The 12,102-nt window shown below is 37.5% G+C and overlaps 1 protein-coding gene and 1 long non-coding RNA gene across 2 annotated transcripts in view; both read left to right on the top strand.

Moving 5' to 3' along the window:
• The first annotated feature begins 2,763 nt into the window (after positions 1 to 2,763).
• Positions 2,764 to 12,102, top strand: part of LOC109038612 (cyclin-L2) — a 40,660-nt gene continuing 31,321 nt past the window's right edge. The window contains exons 1-2 of the mRNA XM_019053716.2: positions 2,764 to 3,086; positions 5,938 to 6,122. Of these exons, the coding sequence (XP_018909261.2) occupies positions 2,817 to 3,086; positions 5,938 to 6,122 (455 nt within the window). The 5' untranslated portion in view covers positions 2,764 to 2,816. The remainder of the gene's footprint in view (positions 3,087 to 5,937; positions 6,123 to 12,102) is intronic.
• LOC140224909 (uncharacterized) lies at positions 8,711 to 11,752 on the top strand. Its single transcript, XR_011900120.1, has 2 exons — positions 8,711 to 10,299; positions 10,542 to 11,752. It is a non-coding gene; the product is annotated as an uncharacterized lncRNA (long non-coding RNA).

Raw genomic sequence — 12,102 nt, 5'->3', positions numbered from 1 at the left:
GACTTGAGATGAAAAGGAGAAGCCCTCGACGCGGCGGTCGGCATGTAACACATATTAGCGCCTACGAGACTGCATGAATACTTCACACATTGCGTTAAACACAGTGCGGTCAACAGCGGGCGGCGCGGCGTGAAACGCACAGTGCCTACAAGACTACATGAATACTTCACGCATTGCGCCAAACACAGTGTGGTCAGCGCGGCACGGCGGCGGAAGTTAAAATTATTAAACCGCATTTATGTTTGTTCTTTCTTAATTTTTTAGTTCATTTTTTACAAATGAAAGGCCTTGTCCCCACAAAGATAGGTTTACGGAACTGAACTTTCGCGCGAAGTCCCGTGAACTTTTGCTAGTGATGTTGACAGGGCTTACGCAAAAAATGTGTCCTACACGAGTGAACGCGTCTTCTGCACTCTTCTCCCTCCGGCACGTTCACTTGATGGTTTTTATTGATGTTTCAAAATGAAGAGGAAGAGGGCGGCAAAATACAGGCGGCCCATGGGCGGCAAGTAGGTAAATCCGGCCATGCCTAGAGGCATGCGCAGGCCCGCCACAAGGGGGGGGGGGGGATACTGGGTCCTTGGTACCGGGGCCCGGGCCGTGGAGGGGCCCGTGACGCAGGTGACAAACCACTACGAATTCATGTGTAACCCTCGTCTCGTAAGGAAAAGTGAAAAAATTACCCTAAAAATTCCGCAAAAGGTGAATAAAGTTTCAAAAGCACACTAGGGCACTATAAAATTTTTCTTACTTTTTTAGAGATTTCTATCTATTTTCAAGATTTTGAGTAGATATATATAGAATGATATTTTTAGTAACTGCGTTTCATTTTCTTCCGTTGTCGGATGCTATAAGAGCCCGATCCTGTCTGGGCATCCTCGACTTCAATGGCTCAACTCCCTTGCCTTAGACGTACGAAAGGGGAGTCCCAGGGGGGCCCGGCTCCCCCTAGAATAGAAAACTATCATCTGCCCCCCTCAAAAAAAAATTTATAGATGTTTTGAATGCAACAATTCGAAAGTATTTGGTGCTGAAAGTAAAAAAAAAGGCGTAATTGTTCTACAGAAATTGATGGAAAATCTCCATCATAAAAGCTTCAAAACGTCCAAATAGATTTAAAATTTCCAAAATTTCCCGGGGGAGGCCCCCCGGACCCCCCTCTGCGCTAGGGACCCGGGCCAGAAAACTGGTACCAGGGCCCGAGATGGGATGTGGCGGGCCTGGGCATGCGACATAATTGAATCAGTGAGAATGAAAACACACCAACTCGGAGACTCGAAAATGCTCAATTTTCGTTACAGACAATCAATTTTAATAAAGACCCTTGAAGCTAGAGCATCTGTTCAAACTCGGACCTTTGAAGTGTCCTAAGTAGGTACTTGTCTTATGTTGACACCAAAAATCTTTTTCTCAGAGTAAATTTTACATTTTTACTGTGCAGTTTTGTGTGTGTCTTGATTATTTTCATTTTTTCGAGTTGTGTTTTCGTTCTCACTGATTCAATTATGTCCTTGTTGAATTGACAATATTAGTTTCAGTTTTCAGTAGCTCCTAAAAAGCTGTTTGAACATTCGCTCTGGAAAATCCTTTTTGGCCATTTTTTTAAGCGTCTAGGTTAAATTCTACTCTTGGGAATTTTACTTCAAAAGCTTTTTTATAAAAAAATGCTTGCTACTTTTTTTTAAAAAAATTTACAATATTTTTTTTCAAACATTAGCATGGAGGATGACAGCAAATATTATATTGAGAGTACTTCGCAAAAACTCTTTTACTCTAATTTTACCTTACGTACATACGTTTTTCAAAAAAAAAAAAAAAAAAAAAAAAAAAAAAAAAAAAAAAAAAAAACCCAAACCCAACAGTTTTAGTTTTTTAAGAGTTACCTAGGAATTTAATTAAAATTAACGAGCCCTTCAAACATTTTTTCAAAAGTTGTTCTGAGTCTCATTGAAAGCATTAATTTCTACTCAAATATTCTCCATCAATAAGAGTCAATGATTGTAACATCCATTATTTTTTATCATTCTGCAAGCAAGTGAAGGAAGTTCTCGTCGCACTAGCCGAAGCGGAAAGTTTTCTAGAAAATTCCACCTAGAACGGTCTTCCCCGTTTTCTAGAACGCCATATCGTAGGTCTTCCCCTCTCTCCTCTCAAGACGTACCCCTCCCTTCATGACATTCCTGTCAACCCGCTAAATTTTCTGGAATTAACGGTTTTTCCCACGCTGAAAGGTCCAATCGAAAGTCCAAAGGTCATAATTAAGTGCTGAGTTTTAAGTCGCATCTCCCCCCCCCCCCCCCCTCTACAAACTTATTTTGTCAAGATTTCTCAGTTCTTACGTTCCGAAACGATTACAGTTTTACGTCAATGAATGTAAAACGCAATTGAACGTAATTCGGTGTTGCGGTTTTTTCCTCCAAACCGTGTTTAGCCTTGATTTGACGGCCATGTCGCGCGTACAATTAGACGCCAGCGCCTGTGAGTCAGAGAAATTGCTTGTTGTCAAGTTTCACCTATACCGTAAATTTAGAACACCTTGAGCTTTGCTGAAGATACTGATTTTTATTTCATTACCAAATTTTTTTGGGATAATTTTGTATTACTTCCAAAAAATTTCATCGATTTTGCTCATCCGTAGACCTGCATTGGACTGTCAGTTGTATTGATTTTCGTGTAACTTGGCAACAGCGATGAGCGATGACGTCAAGAAAGCCGCCCCACCACATCCCTCTTTGTCCACAGTCTTCTGAATTTCCGTGCATCCGCCATTCCGCCATTTTGTTCGCGTATGGTCGCTTGTCTCGGAATGTCGTCCGATGGTGCTCGTTACAAAAGTGGTTACAAGTGTTGTTAAACTGCCCGAAATGGGTTCAGAAAAATTGGAAAACTCACAGCCCAATTCTAAGCCTCAAAGTAAACCCTACGGGAAAATAGTGCTCTCTTTACACAATTGTTTGTTGCCCCCCGAAAAGTTACAGCACACACCCTCGCAGCTCGAAGGCCTAGATTCAGAAACCGAAACGGATTTGAGGATATTAGGATGCGAACTAATTCAGACTGCTGGCATACTTCTGAGGCTTCCTCAAGTAAGTATTTTCATTTTTAAACTCGCACCTACACTTAAAACTGCACAAACGGAAATATCTTTTTACCCCGATAGTTGCAGATGGTGATGCAAGTAGGAAGTATGTACCATATTTCATCCCTAGGCCTATTGCTTTTGGTGTCTTTGAGTCGAATTAATATGTCTCTCATTATAATTTAATTCAAATTAAGCTTCTTTTCTACTGTGGTACGCTCAGTGTGATAATTTTTCGTCATTACTGCTCTTCCATGATCAAACCTGCTGCCTCCATGTCGACCATTGTTCTAGAATGTGTGAAGTCATTGTAGGTCATTTGAATGTCCCTTGACTATTTATAGCCTGGTGTTTCTTTTCTGTGGATTTTTAAGTGTTATCTGCCCTATACTTTCTTGAAATATTTAGTATCATACACCCATGTACGTATTTTACTGAGTTTACCATGTATATGTGGTAGCAAGTATCGAGTGTCCCACTTTCACAGCGGCCATTTTGATCCATCTCCATCACTTCCAAATTTCACTCATACCTATAGTGGTTGATTTCTGGACCATGTAGTGTCTAAAATCTCCAGCACTACTACAACGGGAAGGTGCATTTTTGACACAGGATGAGAAACCAATTTTCTAATTCTTACTAGTTGGAATCTTGTATACTTGGAACCCATATCTGGTGACCTTGAAACCAGTTGGAAAGAGACGACCGTACTCATCCTTGAGTTTGTAAAGTGTATTTGGATCACATTTAGCCATTGAGAACTTTAGGTTCAATGCATAGATAGAGACACTATAAGCGCCTCCAGTTTCCCTACGCTAATAGGTGCTTCTATGGATGAGCTAGAAACTTTAGTTCCTCATTCTATATTGCATGCAAACTGTCTGATTTTGTAACCCATCAAGATCAACTGAGCACTTCAGAATGTTGAATCATTTTTCAAATGCATAATTCAAGGTCTGATCTCTTTCACTTGTCTGCTTTGTATCCCTGAGCTGAATTTGAGCAATTCCTACTTAGCATTCCTGGCGAAATCGTGCGAGAGCGCGTTAGCAATAGCTGCAGATGTAAATTAAAAAACCTATAGGGACGATGAGCGGGTGCGATCCCCCCCCCCCCCCTCCCTTAATAAGTTTCCCCTCAACGATCACCCCAGTGTACTCCAGTCACAGTATTCAATAGTTTTTCTTAAATTGAAACGTGCTTCCGCCATGGAAATGTAGCTCATTCGGTTTACCTTATTTTGGACTTTCCGAAGATATTTTTTCCTTTGCATTTAATTAGAGTCCCTTTATACTGAGAGTCAAGACAATTCGGCTCATGGATGTCACAAACGGGAATGAAGATTACAGAAATTGAACGTTTTTCGTAATCTTTGATCGGCCCATTCTCAAATGCCTTTCTCCGTTCCTCCTCTCATTCCGTTTGTTCCTTGCCGAACCCGTAATTCCCTGGTCCATTCCAGATTATAATCTTTGCAATTGGTGAAAATGTAATCTTTATTCCCGTTTGTGACACTGTGGAGGCCTAAAATACGGGAACCAATCAGAAATGGATTCAAATTGTCTTGACTCTCAGTGTAAAGGGACTCTACATTTAATGACTTTTCACGTTTTAAATCAATTCCTTCCTATTTGATCCTGTGTGTCCTCCGTAGTTGCGACCTCTTAACCTTGAACCATAACCAGGTACGGATAGGTGGTATTGGTTTTAGGCTGTCTCTTAGGTATGGATTGTAATCTAGACAGAGACCTTAATTTACAGTGAGCAAGGTAAGACTGCCCTAGGGCGGAAAACGAATCTCACATGAATTGCTGCAACCTGTTCACATAGTGTAGATTTGAGGAAAGAAAAGATTAGCCTTAAATCGTTAATGATTGGTTATATTCATTTATTTGAGTAAATATAATTGCCAGCAGCAGCACTCAAATAAAACTTGATTAAAATCTACAAGCTCCAGAGCTCGCGCATCGTATGTTGAGACAACCGTCAATCTCCGATTAGCTTAGAATTCGCATCACTCAACAGGTTAATACATTTAGTCAGGTGGCACCACTGGTGAATGGTGACATAAACCAATACCATCTAACCATACCTGGCCATGGGTTTAAGGTTAAATGTTCGTAACTCCCGAAAACACATGGGATCGTATAGCGGAGGACTTATAAAAGTTGATTTTTTTATATGAGAAAGTGAATTTATTCTGGGCGTGATATTTTCAGTTGAATATTTTGGTAAGCTTTATCAAAAGAAACAAATTTTTTCGGCAGAATCACATTTTAAATTAAGGAAAAAAGTATTAAATGCATGTCACTATACGGCAGTTAACCGGGAAACGCATGCAACCCGCCAAACGTAGCCCGGCGGCTTCCCTTTGTTCTTGGGAGATATTACTCACACACTCTCACACGTATTCTCCAATGGCCAGGAATTCTAAGTAGGAATTGCATAAACAATACTTCGACGTTTGTCTCAACATCCGATGCGCGAGGTCTAGTAACTTTCTCAATAATAATTACACCACACCTATAAGCTAATAGAACTGAGTACAACACCTCTTATGAATAATATAATCAATAAATATCCATAAAAATACGAAGTAATGATGATAATGATAATAATAACAACTGAAAGAAAATATATGTGTGTATCTGTAATTGTATCAGAATTCCTGCCAATTACCCCTCACTAAGAATCCTTTGGGAAGTTAAGGAATGTTTTAATCCTATGAAACTTGTCATCCTGTTTGTCTCTGAAGTTTAATTTTCTGTTAACTACCCCAATAAATTTGTACGTATTGTGTTGTTATTTTCCTCCTGAAACCTCTTATGCCTAAATTGATCATTTGATTTCTTTTCCAGGTTGCAATGGCGACAGGCCAAGTTTTATTCCAACGATTTTATTATTCCAAATCGTTTATCAAGAACCCAATGGAAACAACTGCTATGGGTTGCCTGTGTCTTGCCTCAAAAGTTGAAGAGGCACCCATGAGGATTCGAGATATCATAAATGTATTCCATCATATCAAACAAGTCAACAATCAAAAGTAAGTAGAGCTTTTTATTTACTATGGTGAATATCGGATCTATGGTTTTTTTTAAATATTGCTGGAAGTAGAATATCCATCTTTCATGGGCACTCGACGAATCTTTCACTTTAGAAAGTTTGTCAGAAGCATGAAATCAATGTTAGTTAATTTTCTTGTTGAATTTAAAACCATAAATCTGATGTTTCAATGTTGTTTGTATCATTTTCTTATGATCCTTTTTGGTTGCCACGGGTTTTTTTCCTCTTGTTTGTAAGTTCATTGGTGACAGCCAGTGCCAGCCATTCTGAACGAACAGTTTTCAATATATCCTGAAGTCACCTCAACGCTCTCATCTGCCCAGTGCTTTGTCAAAGTTTTACTTGGACATAACGCTTAGTTAGTTGATGAATTTGTTTATTGAGACTAAATCTACCATACTTATTCTGATTTAGTTGAAGTTAAAAAATGATGACCTTAATTTTCCTGCAATACTAAATATGTCGATTAACAAACTTGGTGTTAGCATGGAAGTATTGTATTGGCATTGCATTGGGCTATTGTGGCTGAATGGCTTGGTTTCCATGAGTAAAATGCAATGGGTCATTAATGCAACTGTTGAGTGTTGTCAAGTAAAACCAAGCGGTGCTGCTTCTTTTTGATCAAGACAAGTCACGAACAGACTATTGAATAAATGTTCCATGAACCGCTGCCTGTGTTAGATGTTGATCAAAACTTGCCCCTCAAATTTGATTTGCAACACTCAACAATGCATTCATGACCCATTTTTGGATTGTGAAAACCAAGCTTGTGTTGTTGATTCATAGAGACTTCTCCATTTAGCTGTCTCACCTCTGCCACCATTCAATCAGAACATTCGCTCTTCAAAGTCTGCTCGGAGCTCTTTTCAGTTTTAGAATCATCAACTGTCGATTTTATTGCTAAAATTTTTACTATGTCATTTTTTCTTGTGTCAAGAAATTTTTGCCATCGCTGTTTCATTGCGTTAGAAACAAGGGCTTGATAAGCTTTTCCCTCTCCCCAATTTTGTTCTCATTTTTAGATCGATATTTTTTCATACTGAATATTTCATTTGAAAAATGATTTAAGTCGTCTTTTTCTAAAAATACACTTTCTGCATAATGTAATCAAACAATGTGCAGCTGCTCCATGTAAAAATCTTTGTTTTGCCTCTATTTTTGTCAGCAATGTTGCGTCAGCGCTTCTCATTGAAAAATCAAATTTTCCCAACTTCAAAACGATTTAAGTCTCATTGTTATTCTTTCAAAAGCCTGCCAGGACTGTTCTGAAATGTTCATTTTGTAGCAATCTTGACACCAGTATTAAATTGATTTGAGCTAAGGTGCTAGATAATTTTTAATCAGAACTTTCACTTTTTTCACTACAGATGACATGGTGGTACACTTTCCTGTAATGTGAGCCAAAAGAGAGTTTTTAAAATAGTGACCTCATTTGGTTGATACAGTGAAGAAAGGTTGGATCTGTGGTTTTTTATGCCAGATTCTGTGAATCATCAATTTATTTCCTTGACCAAATAATACTACAATTTCCTTATGTGTGTAAAGGTCCCGATTGAAAAAGATGTAGTGCCTTAGCTCAATGAAATCTGATACTAAGCTCAAGAACCAGCTTTAGTTTTTGACCTTGAGTAATCAGGAACTGGCTGACTAGCAGGAAACTAAGTTTGCCATAACCTGCCTGAATTATGTATCATAGTTGCAATAGCATTCATGGATTCAGCTTTAAGATGACTTTCCTCCTATCAATTTATCCTGTAGTTAAGTGTAGAGAGTATCAACATTAACTCAGTGAGAGAGTTTTCTCCTCCCCAGTACGTGAAGGAATAATTTAGACGGACTCTTCACTTCAACTGTGATAAGTTCAAAAACTAAAAATTCCATTTCAATTAGTTAGAAATGTGTACAATTTTTGCTTCAACTTTCTCCTGAAGTTAAAATTTGCTTTCACTCATTACTGCAATGAAATATTTGAATTCTTTGAATCTATCTTAGTATTGGTTAACTTAGTTTGTTGCAAAATTTCCTGATGAATTAGGATTTATTTCTCTGAAGAAAAACAAGGATTTGTAATATCTCCTGGCCCCATTCATTTTTAAGTAACACTTCGTAAGAATTTGTAGGCACTTCGCCGGAGACAATGCATATATTTACTAAAAATGTTAATGAAGAGAAATTGAAATGCTGTTGCCTGTAATTTGGGTTGATGGGGGGGGATTGCTTTGAGCACAAAAGTCATTTATGAACTTGCCTTTTCACAGATGCTTTCCACAGCCGAGCATCTCATAAAAGCTGGGTGAGTTGCGCTCGTCCAGCTAAAGTTGGCTTGTGGGGAGAAGAAAGATGGTCGCCAGCCGCAGAAAACTCACGGGTGATGGACAAAGCGACTCAACATTAGTGTTGTCTTTTGTCTCCGTTTCCATAGCTCTGAGTTCAAAGCGACTCCTAACAAGAATTCGTTTTCATGGTTTTTATTGCCCATAGTTTAACTATTATTAAAGTCTCGTCGTTTATATCATACCGAAAGTTCAGCGGCTCTTGGATGTGATGCTGTCTTCAATACTGGTAAATCGTTTACTTCCAATTTTCCTATCAGGGGTGGAGAGAATCATACTTCATATGTTAGGTTACCTCTTAGAAAGAGAAGAAAATACTTGAACGCAATGCAACTTGGAAAGAGCATTTAGATGTTTGCAATTTAGAGAGAGCAATGGAAGGGCTAAGAACAGAAGTAAGTAGGAGAGCGTTGCCCAACAATGCTGGTGAGATGATTGTACAAATTATTAGCAAGAAAAATTGCTTGGATAATAGAGTTTCCACCCCTGACTTGTATCAGACCATTTCATTCATCAGTTATAGTAAGAGGAAAATGATTAGATAATTAGTTGAGGTCACTTCACAATATTTTAAATGATACAGATCTTCACTGAGTACCCAACTCCGTCATTATTTAATCCTAAAATCTGTAACAGTTGGAATCTTGTTTAGTATCCTCAACTAATTTTCTCACAAGTACATATTCCAATCAAGCACTTAAAAGCCTACCTGAAAGATACCATGATTTCAATATAAGAATTTCAGGCTTTAATTGAATGTCATTTTTTGACTCTCATGTAACTCTCTGCTTAAGTGGGAGTGTTTTAGTAGCTATAGCTGTGTGTTGAAGTTTGCTTTTTCATTAGTGAATACCTAAAGGACCAAGTATCTGCTAATTTTTCCTCGCCAGAACTTCATAATTATGTTACCCAGCTACCATCAAAGACGAGCTAATTATTCATTCAAAATCCATTACTTCAATGTTTATGATCTCGTTTGCTTTACCTTCACTGGTATGTATATTTGATTACTGCTTCTCCTTCTTTAAGCAAAATCCTACATTCCACTTGCAAAATGCTTCAGATAATCCATATTTTTATTCAGGTTGGGTGTTTTCCCCAAGTTCAATCTGTACCTAATTGCCTCTAGTCAATATCGTGAAGAGAGCTAATCATGCTCTGTTTCAATTTTTTGTTTCAAATAGATGTAAGATTTTTAGTTTTATCATGACATGTCAGAATTTTTATGTATAATTCTATGAACTACTTGAATACTGTGTTCCTTGTTAATCTTATTTTTTAAGATTTTTACATGTATTTACGGGAGTTATGCATCTTGTCTGTTATGTTTCAACTGAAATGTTTTATCTGTATTTTCACGTATTGCTGAAAGGGCCGTTCAATCTGTACAAGTAGCAGCACACAGGCTCGTTAGCCATTTTATTAACTATCAGTGCAACAATTATTTCAAGATTATCCGATTCTCTATAAGTCTGAAGCAGCTCTCTTAGACCTATCTAAGCCGGCGGACAACTTGAAGATTGTACATTAATTTTCATAATGACCATGTTTCTCCCTTATTTTGTTGCTTATATTTTGTTGGAGATCATCTAGAGCACAACTAATTCAATGCCATCGATCGAGATGTCAAGGATTTGAGAGGATATTCTTCCAGCGTATGTGAATACAAACGCACATTTTGCCCCTGTATGAGATGTAACAGAAAAGAACTGTTGAGATTGAGCCAATTTTATCAAGGAACTCAGTCACCACCAGTAGGAAAATATTACGGGCATAAAAATTCGACTATTTCTGATGAGTCACAACAGCAAAGCTCCTATAATGGTAAGAAATAATCAGATCAAGTAAAGAAATTGATAACTTGTGTATGATTAAAACTGTCATTGGTTTATATTCACGATTTACCTCTGGCCACTCTGGCTAATTTATAAATCAAGGTTTATTTTTTTCTTCAATTGCAGAATTTTTTTTTTTTTTTTTTGCCACAAGTTCAAATGTACTAGTCATTGAAGTTCTTTTAAACTGAGAAGAAAAATCGGTAATCAAGTTTTTTGTTGCTTTTACAGAAGGTTGTGCTCTTGGTGTTCTTCGTTGTTTGTTAATACACGAAGCTGTGTTGATTTTTGTTCCATTATCGGTGGCATCAGTGTCATTTTTCGAGCTATGATTTTGGAAAATTACCACACATCATCATCAATCTAGTTGACTTTTCCCCTTAAACTGCTTGGAATGTGACTTAAATACCCATAAAGTTGATACATCAACTGAAAAAGTATTGGACTTGACACTACGGAGGTTAACTCAAAGGTTTGGTACAGGTAGTTTTTTCCATGAACTGCCTTTCAATTTGTCTTACATGTCGCTGTCGAGTGAATTAAAAAGTGTTTGCTGTTTGATTTGAAGTTAGAACCTAAGTCCAAAGATTTTGATTTCTTTCCGCCGCTAGAGAGGCATCATCGCATCAAATTTATAAAATTTTGTTGCAATGGAAGCTAAACGTCTTTCTTCTAAGGCTGTTCGTGATATGGAGTGTTCATTTTATCTCAGCCTGAAAAATTGTGTGGATTTTTGATGTAACAAAATTAACTCAAGCAGAACAATCCGGAGTTACCGTAATTATAATATTTTGTAGTTTTACCTACACCTCTGAATTTTTTTAACTGAAGAGGATCAGTCTAGAATTATTATAATAGTAATTCTAAGTTTTAAAGCACGATCACCAGTTTTCTTCAACTAATTGTGCTGTAAAATTTCACTAACTTCATCATACTTTTCTAGGGATTAACTTTGAACTCATTACGCTTTATGTCGTTTTCTCATGTTTATTGTTCAGAAAGGACTGCAATGCGTTCATTTCTCGTTTTCGACTCGGTAATCCTTATTCCAACCAAAGTATCTGCTGCTTGCCATGTAAATGGTCCCACGCGCCGTTTAAGCCTCGCTAATCTCACGGGCAGTCAGGCCAAGAACTCAAGGCTTCCATGTGTTTATCACAAATCTCAGCATTGATGATCCTCATGGATTCCTCGGCAAAAATTCTTCGCCCTTGTTGTATGAATTGGTTTTCATTTCATAGCATTATTCCAAACAAAGAATAATGTTCTGATTTTGATAGCTCAGAATCACTCAACTGAAGGTAACCTGTGAAAATTTGGGTATGTGCAACAGTGCGCACCCTGTTTTCCTTTTTTCAATAATACATCTCAGATGACTTAATTTAAATGCTACTCTGCAGCATCAGATGACGGCACATTTCAAATTTTCCTCAACATAACAATATTCTGCTGCATTTTTTAAGTGCTTTACAAACAGTTTTATTAAAAAAAATACCTCTGCTATCACTTGAATGTGATTTTAAATGAAAAGCTTTTTTTTGCTAATTTTTACAGTGTTAAATTTTTGAACACATTTCACACCGTCCATGAAGCGAAAACTTCAGAGTTCTTTTTCTTTGAATGAAATGAAATTGCTGAATTTTATTGTCATGAAAGTTTATCGTTTTGTTTCCAAGACTTGATGTATTTCAATCTTGTCGTTCTAATCTCTTCGGAATTTACGTCTTTACTGAAACAATTAACTTACCTGCAATACAAAATCTTAAATCTTAACGCCATAAAGCAATTAGTT

The sequence above is a fragment of the Bemisia tabaci genome, chromosome 6 (genome assembly GCF_918797505.1).
Source record: "Bemisia tabaci chromosome 6, PGI_BMITA_v3".
NCBI lineage: Eukaryota > Metazoa > Arthropoda > Insecta > Hemiptera > Aleyrodidae > Bemisia > Bemisia tabaci.
The sequence above is the reverse complement of the archived record's forward strand: the minus strand, read 5'-3'. Positions and strand labels throughout refer to the sequence as shown.